The sequence below is a fragment of the Schistocerca gregaria genome, chromosome 2 (assembly GCF_023897955.1).
Source record: "Schistocerca gregaria isolate iqSchGreg1 chromosome 2, iqSchGreg1.2, whole genome shotgun sequence".
Classification (NCBI taxonomy): Eukaryota; Metazoa; Arthropoda; class Insecta; order Orthoptera; family Acrididae; genus Schistocerca; species Schistocerca gregaria.
This window is the reverse complement of record NC_064921.1, coordinates 756,323,349-756,340,554: the sequence shown is the minus strand read 5'-3', so window position 1 is coordinate 756,340,554 and position 17,206 is coordinate 756,323,349. Positions and strand designations below refer to the sequence as shown.

Sequence of the window (17,206 nt, the reverse complement as noted above, 5' to 3'; positions counted from 1 at the left end):
TTCACTATATATTTATCGTGACAACATTGAGCACATTGCTCATCACCTAAGGATGTAACTTTTCAGTGTATGAGTAACAGATTTCTATGGAATTTTAATTGGACAAAATCCAATAAGGATATTAGGTCAATGGTATAGTCACATTAGATATCTAGATACATATATGGTAGTGAAGCTGTTGCCACAATGGAGCTGGGAAGGCACTATATTACCAACAAAATTCTGAAATGGTGATTTTTTTTATTTCATTGTTTCAAATGAAAAAATCAGTTGCGGAAAAAAAAAACCACACACACACAACATAATTGCTGGCTGGTATTTACAATCATGATATGAAATATCTAGTGCTGCAGATAAACATCTATAACACATTGTCCTAGCATTCTGAACTATTATTCTATTAGTTTTTCCTTGAGGGGGGGGGGGGGGAGAGGATAAGTTGGGGAAGATTAAAGTGGAAGTGCATATCACTAAGACTCCAAGATTGGATGTAACTATCTTATTTCAAGGATAAGGAAGGACAGAGATAAAGGAGGAGGCATTAGAAGAGAAGGTGGTCAAAGATACTACAGTGGTAAGAACTGTGCCAGCTTCAGTCCAGTGATTATGAATTGTGTTGTAAAGATAGATTAGAAGATAAAAAGTGAAAAGGGTAAATTAAGAACTAAGACAGTGAAGAAAATGAGAAAGAGGGGGAAGCGGGGAAAAAAGATAAAAATTGAAAACAATAAAGAAATTAATAATACATAATAAATAAAAATTATAATAAAAATACAGGATTATAATGGAAAAAGGGTGTGGGGGATATGTTAATGGAAGTTTAAGTCCAGGAAAGTGTGGGAATGAATGTAGGATGTCAGTAGGCAAGTTCCCAGCTCCAGAGTTTAGGAAAACTACAGGGTGGCACATGAAATGTGTTACCATTTTGTTTTTGAATATAAACTTCATTGTCAATACAATCTGAAAGGAACATATACTACAATGAAGAGCCGTGCATGAAGATTTGTTCTAACTCAGCACATGCTCAATATGTGCACCATTTCATTTCCTAATTTCCTTCAAATGAACACTGAAGTTAGTGATTACCCTATGGCACATGTCTTCCATGATTTCACTGCAAGCTTGAAGAATAAGCCTTCTGAGCTCCATTAAATCATGTGGACATTTCGAGAATTTTTTTTTCCTTTAGGTACCTCCAAAGAAAAAAGTCACATTGATTGAGGTCTGGACTATTGGGGGGCCAATTTTGTCTGTCATTGAAGTGACCTGGAAACCTGAGTGAAATAATCCGCATGTTGAAATGCTCATGTAAAAACTCCAACACAGTGTTTGCAGTATGTGGCCTTGCTCCATCTTGCATGAATCACTGCATGTTGAAGGGCAAGCCAGTAGCAAGAAGTTGTGGAATGAAGCTATTGCGAAGCATGCTCAGATAATGCTCGCTGTTCGCAGTTTCTTCGAAGAAAAAGGGTCCATTAAGTCTGTGACTGGAAACTGCTGCCCAAGCTGTAATCCTCAGAGCATAATGTTGTCGTTCATGATGCACTTGTGGGTTTTCAATGGGCCAAAAGTGTACATTTTGTTTGTTAACCACACCATCAAAATGAAAATGTGCCTTGTTTGAAAACCAAACGTTGTTGACAGTTTCTTCCCCATCCTCTGCCCACTGAGCAAACAGTAGTCTCTGCTGCTTGTGTACTTCAGTGAGCTTCTGTGCACAGGTCATCTTGTATGGGTACATATGGGGGTCACTTTTAAGAATGCATTGAATGGAGCATCTGGATATTCCCAGTTGCACTGCTGCCTTTCTACACAATTTCCCAGGACTTCTCTGTACAGCAACTCGTACCGCTTCAATATTCTTTGTTGAACAAACAGGCTTAGGATGAGGTTGCTTTGCTTCCAATACTGTTCCTTCCTGTACAAATTTATCATACAACCTGTGGATGGCTGTCTTGCAAAGGACCCATCATGTGTTAAACTGTTGTCGTAAACACCTCTGAGTCACAACAAGTCTTTTCATTTCATGAAAAAGTAACACAATTGCCGACTGTTGCTGTGTCGTCAGTCTTTCATTGTCAGGCATTGCTGCTTACTAGTCTCCTAGTGGCAGTATTATGAATTACACATCATTTTGTAACTCATTTGTTTTTGCAAGCTCTGCTGGTACTGCTGCACAGATCCCAGCAAGTTATCTAATGTGCATCATAAATTGTGAAAGAAACAACTGGTAACACTTTTCATGTGTCACCCTGTAGTATCGTGAGAGAAGATCCAAGTATCTCTTACAGTGTAGCAGGCACTCAGGTACCTTAAGTCATGCTGAGGATCATATTCAGCAACTGCGTACTGGGTCAGAACAAAGTGCAAAATTTTTCTATGCATATTTATGCAGTAAGCCAGTTTAGTGCAGGTTATTCCTAAATAAATCGCTGTTAGTTGATAAACAACATGAGTACTTCCGTAAATTGTTCTACCTTTTGATTTCCTTCTCATCTGATCCAGTAAGTTTCCCTGACCTGAGGTTCTGGGTGACTTTTCTGAACTGTACCCCTTTTCCTAAACCTCTTCAGTCCTTTTCCTTCAACCCTCTTCCTTCTGCTTCAGCTCAACTGCCAGAAAAGGAGCCACTGGTTCCAAAAGCTTGCAGAAGTTAACCCTTTTTGTGTTTGTGTTCTCCTGTCGCTCCTTGCTGAGTAGATTTTTTCTAGCCACTCACATTATATAGATACTGATTCAAGTATGTCATACAGTTTGACTGGAACATTGTGAATGTTTAGATGATGAGAGAAGATTACAGTGGATGAAGTGGGGATAGCATCAGGTAAAGTGCATTTTATATCAGGCTTGTCTTGAGAAAGTCATAGCTTTGGTGAAGTATTGTATTGAGGCATTCAAGACCCGAGTGGTACTGGATGACAAAAAGGGAAGCTTCTTAATTTTTTTGAAATGTGAAATGTGTTACAGTGTAAGAGGAGGATTTGATAATAATCCTGAAGATTTGTTTGTGAATAAGACTGTAGTGTAGCTGTCGGAGCAGAAAGTCTTGGGGAAGTTGTTGATGTGGGTGTTGAAGGATTTGGTTGTTGAGCAGATACATTTACTGTGTATGCCTTGACTTTATAGAGGGAAGCATTTGATATAGGGTGGCAGCTGTAAATCCATAGTCATTCTTGTTTCCTGATTGATTTTATAGGCTTGAAATTTGGATAGGGATTTTGGTGAGATGGAGATCAGTAACAGTTCCTTTTGGTTTTGTATGGAGGATATGACATTCCTCAGGACCCTGAAGCTGATCCCTCTGGCTTGTCACTGACAGCTTTGTGGTCTGGACTCATAGTGAAGAAGAACTTGTCTACTTCCTGCAAAAGCTTAACTCCTTTTCCCAACTCAAATTTACCTGATTCTTTTTCCTCTCTCCCCTGTTTCTCAAATATTTGTTCCACATGCTTCTCCTCCAAGTTCTTAATTGCACTATTAATTTCTTTTTCTTTACTTGTCACTCTGTCATCATCTCTGAACAGAAGCTGACACACATACTACAAAGTTGCTGTCTTTGACCTCCCACTTTCTCTGCATCTCACCTTATTCTCAAAAGAGGTGGTTTCCTCTCACCTTGGGATATGAATGACCTGTCCTATTTTTTAAACTTTCTCCAACCTATCCTCCTCTCCTGCTTGAAGAAGGAACTAATAGTTTCAAAAGGTAGGATAGTGTGTAGCTTTATATGTATCTGTGTACACTAAAAAATATTTTGCTTGTGCATACACTTCAAATTCCACTTCTACTGTCAAGGGACACAAATGCTTCCATGCACTTGAAAACAATGTAAGTCTTAATTGTTTCTGATTTTATATCACCTTCAAATTACTATCTGTTGTCACATATTTTTATATAATTTGCAATTAAGTGATAAACATACTATAGTACTAGGTTTCATGATTGTAAGGCACAGATGAACATTAACTGTATGTTGTACATGAAGAAAATGTCTGACAACATATAACTTTTAGAGCATGGTCATTCTAGTCCTATGACTTCCGATGTTTCAGTTCCTCTAAAATAATAGCTGCTCCACCTCTTACATTTTTCTTATTTACAGTTTCTTCTGTCTATTGGTTGGCAACTGATAACCTATTACAGAGTAGACTATGCCCGAGTTTTCTAGTGCTTCCATGTAAGTATGACAATAATGAAAATGAAATTGAGGTTGACAAGATATGCACCCAAGGAGATTCTTTGCTGCATTCCAAGAGACAGGAAGAGACTAAGACAATAATCTAACTGGAGGCGGGTAGATGAATAAAAAACATGCAGGAGCAATTTGATTGTATACAACCTAGGACCGTAATCCATGGCAAAGTTTATGGGACACCTTTAAATAACAATGGATGTCAAACTGATGATGATCATGGTGATGATGATGATAATATTATGTTCATTCTTACCTATCATTCATCACTCATTTTTATGTCAGGTTAAAGTAATCCACCACAATATTAAAAAATCTCTTATCTGCTTTGTAAATTCTTTGCTCATTTTTGGAAGAATACCTCTTTTTGTTACCACCAATACAGTACTTCAGTTGCTATTTCACAAAATGTAATGACAGCTTTTAAAGAACCTGTAAATCTTTCCAATGATGTGCTTTGACATTTTTCCTTTCTTGAAATGTATACTTCATTAGTGTCAGCAATTTAATTCAGATAACATGAATATGTTACAATATTCAACTCTGTGATGAGCACTGCTTCTTAGTGATAGCCTCCCGTGGTGCACTTACCTGAGATTTTATGTTTCTGAGACAGCTGTCTGTTGATCTCATCTTGAAGTTTGTTGGATCCTTGAGACATCTGCCACATCTCATAGGCTGTGTTGAAAGACCGTGCCACAGTTAGTGTGACCTCTTGTGCCTGCAAACATAAAATGTACTACTGTACTGTACTCTATTAATGTTTCATGCTTACAGAAAATATAGTGCACAAGGGAAAAATTCTATGCACCAAGCAGCAGCAGAACACACACAGAAGGTTATAATTAGGTAAGCTTTTAGAGCCAGTGACTCCTTCTTCAGGCAGAAGGGTTGAAGGAGGAGAAACAGGGGCGATGAAAAGGACTGGACAGTTCTAGGAATGAGAAGGAAAGACTCCTCATCACATCTGGCAAGTATCCCCTGACTTACAGTTCTGGATGACTTTTCCTAAATCTTCCTCTTTTCCTAGACATCTTCAGTTCTTTTCCTTCACCCCTCTTCCTACCCCCCTTCAACTCTTCTGCCTGAAGAAGGTGCCACTGTCTCTGAAAGCTTGCTTAACTATAAAATTCTTTTATGTGTGTGTTCTGCTGCCACTTGGTGAGTAGATTTTATATTTACCCAATTAAATGTAATTGATTTTTTTCATTGTTATATTAACTCTCATGAAACTTGTTGTAAATAACCCACTACAGTTCAAAAGGAACCATGGTGTCCATAATTACAATATCAGAAGAAAAAATGATGTTTATTATTCCACATTAAAGTCTACTTTAACACAAAAAGGGGTGCACAGTGCTGCCACGAAAATTTTTGATCACTTATCCAGTGATGTAAAATGTCTAACAGACAGAAAAATTATATATGAAAACAATGTGAACAAGGTTTCCTTGATAACTCTTTCTGTAGAAGTATTTCTATTTACGTGATATGTAAAGGGTAGTCAGTAGGAAATACTAATTCATATAACTTGTTAATTGTCATCATGTAGCAATATTTATATATGAATATGTAATATAAATCTGCAATGATATGTTTCACATCATTATGATTAACTACACAAATTATATAGAAAACTATATAACTACACTTACAATTTTCCTTTTAGGGCACAGGAATGCATGGCACTCCAGTGTTTCGTTGCTATTCGTTGCAATGAATGCAAATACATGGTTGTATGTGGCATCAGCAGAGCAGTAGGAGATCCTGGAAACATATGATAGCTTATATCATTCTTGACTGGCTTAAAACATGTATGGTATGTGTGTGTATAGATACTAATGGAAATGATATTGTGCAAGTATGAAACCCCGTAGACGTAAAGTCTACGTCATCTCTGTCAATATGACACACAGAAGGAAAGTCTTGACTAGTGAGGAACTGTTCAACAGCAGTCTGTAAATGAACTGAGTAGCTTTTTATCACACCTCAGTAAGTAACAGGAAGTAACTGAAGTGTTACCCCATGACTTAAATATTTTACAGGTCAGACACTGGGAGAGGGAAAAAAATTGCAACTCACTCAAAGACAAGGTGATTTTACTGAGAATTGATGTGACAGGTAGTATATTGTATTAGTATATGATAACAAGTTCAGAGCAAATGAAACACACATCACGGTGAAGAGTGGCCAACAGTCACATCAGTTACCAATACACAGTGTAAACACCCCCCCCCCCCCAATTCCCCATGTGGTGGCAACATGGTCATGTATTCTCAGGTGCAAAAGATCATGAAGGTGCCAAATAACATCACGTGATAGACTGTCCCAAGCATCACTTTGCATCGTTTATTGTGATTTGGCAATGGTTCTTGCATGACCTGGACAATGAGTATGTTACCTACCGCTTCACCATGTCCTATATGTATTGAATTGGTGAGAGATCTGGTGATCTTGTTCACTAAGGAAGTAGTTGTACACTACAAACGGCACATTGCATCACAGCAGAAGTGTGTGGACTTGCGTTGTTGTGCTGGAAAAGCACATCACCTTAATGTCAAAGAAATGACCGTAGCACTGGGATGCAGCCTACTATGTAGTGCGCCTGGTTCACAAACACCAAATGTTATGGCAATAGTTAATTGTGGCCCCCCCATTATGACGTTAGCAGTGGGACCTGTGTTGTTGTTGTTGTGGTCTTCAGTCCTGAGACTGGTTTGATGCAGCTCTCCATGCTACTCTATCCTGTGCAAGCTTCTTCATCTCCCAGAACCCACTGCAACCCACATCCTTCTGAATCTGCTTAGTGTAGTCATCTCTTGGTCTCCCTCTATGATTTTTACCCTCTACGCTGCCCTCCAATACTAAATTGGTGATCCCTTGATGCCTCAGAACATGTCCTACCAACCGATCCCTTCTTCTGGTCAAGTTGTGCCACAAACTTCTCTTCTCCCCAGTTCTATTCAATACCTCCTCATTAGCTATATATATTCTACCCATCTAATCTTCAGCATTCTTCTGTAGCACCACATTTCGAAAGCTTCTATTCTCTTCTTGTCCAAACTAGTTATCGTCCATATTTCACTTCCATACATGGCTACACTCCATACAAATACTTTCAGAAATGACTTCCTGGCACTTAAATCTAGACTTGATGTTAACAAATTTCTCTTCTTCAGAAACGCTTTCCTTGCCATTACCAGTCTACATTTTATATGCTCTCTACTTCGACCATCATCAGTTATTTTGCTCCCCAAATAGCAAAACTCCTTTACTACTTTAAGTGTCTCATTTCCTAATCTAATTCCCTGAGCATCACCAGACTTAATTCGACTACATTCCATTATCCTCGTTTTGCTCTTGTTGATGTTCATCTTATATCCTCCTTTCAAGAGACTGTCCATTCCGTTCAACTGCTCTTCCAAGTCCATCGCTGTCTCCGACAGAATTACAATGTCATCAGCGAACCTCAAAGTTTTTATTTCTTCTTCATAGATTTTAATACCTACTCCGAACTTTTCTTTTGTTTCCTTTATTGCTTGCTCAATAAAGAGATTGAACAACATCGGGGATAGGCTACAACCCGTCTCACTACCTTCCCAACCATTCACACAAGGTTGGCGCCGGTGGCGACACCTACAACGTGTTGCAGGTCGGATTGTAGCCTATCGCTATTGCAGTTTATCGTATCGCGACATTGCTGCTCGCGTTGATGGAGATCCAATGACTGTTAGCAGAATATGGAATCGGTGGGTTCAGGAGGGTAATACGAAACGCTGCGCTGGATCCCAACGGCCTTGTATCACTAGCAGTTGAGATGACAGGCATCTTATCCGCATGGCTTAACGGATTGTGCAACCACGTCTCCATCTCTGAGTCAACAGATGGGGGACGTTTGCAAGACAACAACCAACTGCACCTACAGTTCGACGACGTTAGCAGCAGCATGGACTATCAGCTCGGAGACCACGGCTGCGGTTACCCTTGACGCTGCATCACAGACAGGAGCGCCTGCTATGGTGTACTCAACGTCGAACCTGGGTGCACGAAAGGCTAAACGTCATTTTTTCGGTTGAATCCAGGTTCTGTTTACAGCATCATGATGGTCGCATCCGTGTTTGGCGACATCGCGGTGAACGCACATTGGAAGCGTGTATTCGTCATCGCCATACTGGAGTATCACCCGGCGTGATGGTATAGGGTGCCAATGGTTACACGTGTCGGTTACCTCTTGTTCGCACTGACAGCACTTTGAACAGTGGATGTTACATTTCAGATGTGTTACGACCCGTGGCTCTACCTCTCATTCGATCCCTGTGAAACCCTACATTTCAGAAGGATAATGTTGCAGGTCCTGTACGGGTCTTTCTGGATACAGAAAATGTTCGACTGCTGCCCTGGCCAGCACATTCACTAGATATCTGACCAACTGAAAATGTCTGGTCAGTGGTGGCCGAGCAACTGGCTCGTCACAATACGCCAGTCACTACTCTTGATGAGCTGTGGTATCGTGTTCAAGCTGCATGGGCAGCTGTACCTGTACACGCCATCCAAGCTCTGTTTGACTCAATGCCCAAGCGTATCAAGGCCGTTATTACGGTCGGAGGTGGCTGTTCTGGGTGCTGTTTTCTCATGATCTATGCACCCAAACTGAGTGAAAATATAATCAGATGTCAGTTCTAGTATAATATATTTGCCCAACGAATGCCCGTTTATCATCTGCTTTTTCTTCTTGGTGTAGCAGTTTTAATGGCCAGTAGTGTATTACGTCCGGAGAGCCTCCTCGCTGCACTCGTCTTACTTGTACGCGACTGGCAGGTGAAGCTGACCAGCCAGACGCAGCGCTCACCTGTAGATGGAGACGTCGAGCAGCATCTCTTCGGAGGAGACGTCGCACACGCGGATGCCCCTCAGGCTGACAGAGACGGCGACGCGCGGCAGCTTTCGGCCGCCCGCCTTCGCCTGCAACAGTCCAGGTACCACCAATTCACGCCATCTGCTCCCTGCTCTCCTCACCGTAGCTGTCACCATTGGGGTCCGCAGGGGGTGCGGGTGGCAAGGGCAAGGACTTGCCCACTCTTGCTATTCGACTCCACAGACTTTTTTCTCACGACAAATTTCTCGCGTATTTCTAGCAATGATTCTAGTAAATAGCATATTTAACAGTACAAGGCACGAAAGAAAGTATTAGGATTAGCCATAATGTTTTAATTGTTGCCTCGAAAAAGGAAGGTTACTAAAATTTTGTATACAGGGTGGTCCATTGATCGTGACCGGGTCAAATATCTCACGAAATAAACGTCGAACGAAAAAACTACAATGAACGAAACTTGTCTAGCTTTAAGGCGGAACCCAGATGGCGCTATGGTTGGCCCGCTAGATGCCGCTGTCATAGGTCAAACGGATATCAACTGCGTTTTTTAAAATGGGAACCCCCATTTTTTATTACACATTCGTGTAGTACGTAAAGAAATATGAATGTTTTAGTTGGACAGTTTTTTTCGCTTTGTGATAGATGGCGCTGTAATAGTCACAAACATATGGGACACAATTTTAGACGAACAGTAGGTAACAGGTAAGTTTTTTAAATTAAAATACAGAACGTAGGTACGTTTGAACATTTTATTTCCTTTGTTCCAATGTCATACATGTACCTTTGTGAACTTATTTCCGAGAACGTATGCTGTTACAGCGTAAATACCACATTAATGCAATAAAGGCTCAAAGTTATGTCCGTCAACTTCAATGCATTTGGCAATACGTGTAACGACATTCCTCTCCACAGCGAGTATTTCGCCTTCCGTTATGTTCGCACATGCATTGACAATGCGCTGACGCATGTTGTCAGGCGTTGTCGGTGGATCACAATAGCAAATATCCTTCAACTTTCCCCACAGAAAGAAATCGGGGGACGTCAGATCCGGTGAACGTGCGGGCCATGGTATGGTGCTTCGACGACCAATCCACCTTCCTCCCATAATGCCGTACCATAAATTAACCCGCCAAGGTCGCTGATGTTCTACGTGTCGCAGCCATCGTAGATTTTCCGTTGCCAAATAGTGCATATTATGCCGGTTTATGTTACCACTACTGGTCACTGACGCTTCGTCGCTAAATAGAACGCGTACAAAAAAATCTGTCATCGTCCCGTAATTTCTCTTATGCCCACTGGCAGAACTGTACATGACGTTCAAAGTCGTCGCCATGCAATTCCTGGTGCATAGAAATATAGTACGGGTGTAATCGATGTTGATGTAGCATTCTCAACACCGACGTTTTTGAGATTCCCGTTTCTCGCGCAATTTGTCTGCAATTGATGTGCGGATTAGCCACGACAGCACCTAAAACACCTACTTGGGCACCGTCATTTGTTGCAGGTCGTGGTTGACGTTTCACATCTGGCTGAACTCTTCCTGTTTCTTAAATAACGTAGCTATCCGGCGAACAGTCCGGACACTTGGATGATGTCGTCCAGGATATCGAGCAGCATACATAACACACGCCCGTTGGGCATTTTGATCACAATAGCCATACATCAACACGATATCGACCTTTCCGCAACGGTTAAACGGTCCATTTTAACACGGGTAACGTACCACGAAGCAAATACCGTCCACACTGGCGGAATGTTACGTGGTACCACGTACTTATACGTTTGTGACTATTACAGCGCCATCCATCACAAAGCGAAAAAAGTAATCCAACGAAAACATTCATATTTCTTTACGTACTACGCGAATATGTAATAAAAATAGGGGTTCCTATTTTAAAAAAAAGCAGTTGATATCCGTTTGACCTATGGCAGCGCCATCTAGCGGGTCAACCATAGCTCTATCTGGTTTCCCCCTTCAAGCTAGACGAGTTTCGTTCTCCGTAGTTTTTTCGTTTGACGCTTATTTCGTGAGATATTTGGCCCGGTCACGATCAATGGACCACCCTCTATATGTGGACTGAAGCGACGAATAAAAATTTGTACCAAGGCCAGGTTTCAAACCCGGGTCTCCAGTTCAATAGGCAGATGCACTAACCACTACGCCACCCTGGTACAGCGACTTTTGCGCAACTCCACGGACTAGCCCAGCACGCCTCCCTCCTCAGTCCAAATTCCCACGTATCTGGAACCATATATTTCTTTAAAGCACCTATGTCGGAGTTTCCGGCAGTGTCCCTCGTTTCGTTCGATACTGAGGTGCTGTTCCAATACAGTTGGAGAGCCTTCGCAATGCTGTTCGAGTTTTGGTGGAATAGCATGTGGGATGAGGCGAGAAAGGGATTTTGGATGGGGATGGAAGCATACAATATGCCACAATTGAGATAAAAACTTTCGCTTAAAAAATAATTTTGTTTGTAACGGGAAACAAACCGACACTTTCCGCCGTCACTGAGCGCCGCATAAAAGACGTAATGGGCAGTATTTGTTTGGGCTGACTCCAACTACACTTTGAGAAAACTAAATTGGAAATATCTACTGAAGTTTCACAGATAATGCGCATGGCGCGTCTTTGGAGAGACGCTCCGTATAACTTGGGTTTGGTTGTCACACTGTTCATGGGAGCTACACTGTTTCCTTGGTGCAGCGGTGGTTTCGGAGCTGCCCTGCGGTCTAGGTGCATGGGAAACCTTACAGAACGTTATCGAAGTGACGTTCATAATCCGTCGCTTGCTCGTACAGACATTATCGAGCAGCAAAAAATGGCAGGTCCAAAACCCTGAAACGCTGTTTCCGGCAACAATTCCCAGAACAATCAAAACATGGCTGCAGTACATCTGCCCGACCTCCATCCCAAATTCCCGCAAAGAAGCCCCCTCCCTATTGCTCTATCTAGGCACAACACTGGTCCCCTATGTATTTGTGGACAAAGGAGTGCCTTGATAGCTTACCGGTTCTACATTAAGTTTTACACGGCAGAGCACTGGAGAACACGGCCATGTTATACGTCGGGTGTGTATATCTATTCTTCGCCTGTGGACTGAAATGCCCCAGTCGAGAAGAGGAAAGAATGGACTGAAATTTCAAGTTCGAAAAAATGACCGCTCAAGGAATTGAGACTTTCTCAAACTATATGGGATGCAGCATGCAGTCCAGTTGTTACGGCTTCACAAACATGTGACAAACTGGGGTAACAAATACCACCTTGGTTAAGTCGTGGAGGTTCTCCCATTCACCTGTTTGAATGCTGGGTTACACTTTACTCAGAAAGTACAAAATATATCATTCAAAACATATTCTATTCATCTTCGATTAAATCTGTCACCATTAAATAATCGAAAGCATAAAAATGAACCAGTGATCAATGAACATGTTAGATGTTAATTTTGTAAGCGAAGAAAGTGTTAACGGTGGCATCAAAATTGAATAAGTTTATTTCCTGTTTCTGCACTTTGAAGAGTATAAATGTGTCATTTTTAATTATTTCTGTTGCTACCCAACAGTGTTAACGTAACAATATTGGGGCGTGAATAAAAATATTTTTGTTAGAAACTATTTGGATAACATGCATTTAAACATAAGACGGCTGTTATGTTCCATTGTTGAATGAAAAAATGTAACATTCATTTTCAAAATCAAATGGCTCTGAGCACTATGGGACTTAACATCTGAGGTCATCAGTCCCCTAGAACTTAGAACTACTTAAACCTAACTAACCTAAGGACATCACACACATCCATGCCCGAGGCAGGATTCGAACCTGCGACCGTAGCGGTCGCGCAGTTCCAGACAGAAGTGCCTAGAACCGCTCGGCCACCTAGGCCGGCATTCATTTTCATATTAATAATATCAAAAAATGTACTTTGGGTATATTAGTGAAAAATCTGCATATCATTTAAGTATCAAAGTAGTCTACCTTAAAAAACATCGATTGGATAACTATCAATTGTATAAAAACAGTAAGTTTTATATACTTCTTGCCAAAATTCGTTCTTGGAGGACGATACGTTATGAAAATCAACGAATCAGTTATATAAAAAGGCCACTCTTAGACTCTTGCCCCCTCTTGAATAAACTTCTGCGGTCCGAAATCTGACAGTACCGCTGCCTGTTCTGAATTCAGCAAGAACTTTAGAGAAGCATCCCAACTAATTGTAGGAGTGATGCGCATGTCGTTCCAGAACTTAATATGGCTCAAGGAACTGATCTGTCCAAGAAATGTTTACGATGGCATCACACCTGTTAGTTACATTACACACAAAATTTTCAGTCCGCAAACTCCTCTCTCCACAGAGTGATGTTGTTATTGTGGTCGTCAGTACAGAGACTGGTTTGATGCAGCTCTCCATGCTACTCTATCCTGTGCAAGCTTCTTCATCTCCCAGTACCTACTGCAACATACATCCTTCAGAATCCGTTTAGTGTATTCATCTCTTGGTCTCCCTCTACGATTTTTACCCTCCACGTTGCCCTCCAATACTAAATTGGTGATCCCTTGATGCCTCAGCATATACCCTACCAACCGATCCCTTCTTCTAATCAAGTTGTGCCACAAACTTCTCTTCTCCCCAATCCTATTCAATACTTTCTCATTAGTTATGTGATCTACCCACCTAATCTTCAGTATTCTGCTGTAGCACCACATTCCGAAAGCTTCTATTCTCTTCTTGTCTAAACTATTTATCGTCCATGTTTCACTTCCATACATGGCTACACTCTATACAAATACTTTCAGAAACGACTTCCTAGCACTAAAATCTATACTCGATGTTAACAAATTTCTCTCCTTCAGAAACGCTTTCTTTGCCATTGCCAGTCTACATTTTATATCATCTCTGCTTCGACCATCATCAGTTATTTTGCTCCCCAAATAGCAAAACTACACTCCTGGAAATGGAAAAAAGAACACATTGACACCGGTGTGTCAGACCCACCATACTTGCTCCGGACACTGCGAGAGGGCTGTACAAGCAATGATCACACGCACGGCACAGCGGACACACCAGGAACCGCGCTGTTGGCCGTCGAATGGCGCTAGCTGCGCAGCATTTGTGCACCGCCGCCGTCAGTGTCACCCAGATTGCCGTGGCATACGGAGCTCCATCGCAGTCTTTAACACTGGTAGCATGCCGCGACAGCGTGGACGTGAACCGTATGTGCAGTTGACGGACTTTGAGCGAGGGCGTATAGTGGGCATGAGGGAGGCCGGGTGGACGTACCGCCGAATTGCTCAACACGTGGGGCGTGAGGTCTCCACAGTACATCGATGTTGTCGCCAGTGGTCGCCGGAAGGTGCACGTGCCCGTCGACCTGGGACCGGACCGCAGCGACCCACAGATGCACGCCAAGACACTAGGATCCTACGCAGTGCCGTAGGGGACCGCACTGCCACTTCCCAGCAAATTAGGGACCCTGTTGCTCCTGGGGTATCGGCGAGGACCATTCGCAACCGTCTCCATGAAGCTGGGCTACGGTCCTGCACACCGTTAGGCCGTCTTCCGCTCACGCCCCAACATCGTGCAGCCCGCCTCCAGTGGTGTCGCGACAGGCGTGAATGGAGGGACGAATGGAGACGTGTCGTCTTCAGCGATGAGAGTCGCTTCTGCCTTGGTGCCAATGATGGTCGTATGCGTGTTTGGCGCCGTGCAGGTCAGCGCCACAATCAGGACTGCATACGACCGAGGCACACAGGGCCAACACCAGGCATCATGGTGTGGGGAGCGATCTCCTACACTGGCCGTACACCTCTGGTGATCGTCGAGGGGACACTGAATAGTGCACGGTACATCCAAACCGTCATCGAACCCATCGTTCTACCATTCCTAGACCGGAAAGGGAATTTGCTGTTCCAACAGGACAATGCACGTCCGCATGTATCCCGTGCCACCCAACGTGCTCTAGAAGGTGTAAGTCAACTACCCTGGCCAGCAAGATCTCCGGATCTGTTCCCCATTGAGCATGTTTGGGACTGGATGAAGCGTCGTCTCACTTGGTCTGCACGTCCAGCACGAACGCTGGTCCAACTGAGGCGCCAGGTGGAAATGGCATGGCAAGCCGTTCCACAGGACTACATCCAGCATCTCTACGATCGTCTCCATGGGAGAATAGCAGCCTGCATTGCTGCGGAAGGTGGATATACACTGTACTAGTGCCGACATTGTGCATGCTGTGTTGCCTGTGTCTATGTGCCTGTGGTTCTGACAGTGTGATCATGTGATGTATCTGACCCCAGGAAAGTGTCAATAAAGTTTCCCCTTCCTGGGACAATGAATTCACGGTGTTCTTATTTCAATTTCCAGGAATGTACTTTACTACTTGACGCGTATCATTTCCTAATTTAATTCCCGCGGCATCAGCCGATTTAATTCGACTACATTCCACTGTCCTCGATTTGCTTTTGTTGATGTTCATCTTATATCCTCCTTTCAAGACACTGTCCATTCCGTTCAACTGCTCTTCCAAGTCCTTCGCTGTCTCTGACAGAATTACAATGTCATCGGCGAACCTCAAAGTTTTTATTTCTTCTCCATAGATTTTAATACCTACTAAGAACTTTTCTTTTGTTTTCTTTATTGCTTGCTCAATATACAGATTGAACAACATCGGGGATAGGCTACAACCCTTTCTCACTCCCTTCCCAACCACTGCTTGCCTTGCATGTCCCTCGACTCTTATAACTGGCATCTGCTTTCTGTACAAATTGTAAATAGCCTTTCGCTCCCTGTATTTTACCCCTGACACCTTCAGAATTTGAAAGAGAGTATTCCAATCAACAATGTAAAAAACTATCTCTAAGTCTACAAATGCTAGAAACGTAGGTTTGCCTTTCCTTAATCTTTCTTCTAAGATCAGGTCAGTATTGCCTCACGTGTTCCAAAATTTCTATGGAATCCAAACTGATCTTCCCCAAGGTCGGCTTCTACTAGTTTTTCCATTCGTCTATAAAGAATTCGCGTTAGTATTTTGCAACTGTGGCTCATTAAACTGATAGTTCGGTAATTTTCACATCTGTCAACACCTGCTTTCTTTGGGATTGGAATTATTATATTCTTCTTGAAGTCTGAGGGTATTTCGCCTGTCTCATACATCTTGCTCACTAGATGGTAGAGTTTTGTTAGGCCTGTCTCTCCCAAGGCTGTCAGTAGTTCTAATGGAATGTTGTCTACTCCCGGGGCCTTGTTTCGATTTAGGTCTTTCAGTGCTCTGTCAAACTCTTCACGCAGTATCATGTCTCGTATTTCATCTTCATCTACATCCTCTTCTATTTCCATAATATTATCCTGAAGAACATCGCCACAGTGTGATACACACAACGAAATATGCTCTGCAGTCAAAGAAGGCTTACTCTGCTGAGTTAATTGAAAGTACCTCAGTCTTTCTTTCATTTCTCTGCACCTTTCAAGAGCAAGTATTAATATTAGTTAACAATGAAGAGAAAAGCGTGTAGCCAACTCTTAAAAGGTGTCCGTTTGCAGCAGCTATGACATGCCATGCGAGGCCGCTGATCATGTCTTTCCCACTTCGGTTTCCACCTTCTCAACTTGACTTTCGTTGCACCGGTAATTCCTTCGTGAACGTCTGGCAATGCCAGACAATTAGAGTAACTCGTGCAAGGCGTCAAAAGGATGCGTGGTTTCTGCAGCTGACACTGATCCTTCTCGCGACTTTTAGTAGACATGACGAGCTGAGGAATCGCTGGTTGAGGAAATGAGGGTTGCACTCGAGAGACGCTGGATTGCGGAATGACGATAAATTGGATTTTCCACAAATGCCGCTAGGAGTCTTTGTGTGTTCGAAAGTGATGAGTACGTGTCCTTGTTAGCGAGCTAGAGACGATGCTGTGTTCTTTGACTTCAGGATGGGCGTTTGTACAGTTTAGAGAAGAAAATTCGAGCTCACCGAGTGCAGGACCATATTTATAGTTGCGTTCATGAACTTCTTGCGTATAAAACTCAACACGACGACCTGAACGGAATAAATCAGAGAGATGTGAGGGCATTTTGGTGAACATTGCAGAGGAGAGTGACACGACCGTTACTGTTCACAATATACCTAGTGGTTATACAATACTGGCCATTAAAACT

General features: G+C 42.5%; 1 protein-coding gene across 1 annotated transcript in view; it reads right to left on the bottom strand.

The window, feature by feature from the left end:
• Positions 1–17,206, bottom strand: part of LOC126334953 (low density lipoprotein receptor adapter protein 1-like) — a 186,131-nt gene that overhangs the window by 14,932 nt on the left and 153,993 nt on the right. Inside the window, exons 3-5 of the mRNA XM_049997699.1 lie at positions 9,042–9,154; positions 5,848–5,959; positions 4,784–4,913 (exon numbers count right to left, since the gene is read on the bottom strand). Of these exons, the coding sequence (XP_049853656.1) occupies positions 4,784–4,913; positions 5,848–5,959; positions 9,042–9,154 (355 nt within the window). The remainder of the gene's footprint in view (positions 1–4,783; positions 4,914–5,847; positions 5,960–9,041; positions 9,155–17,206) is intronic.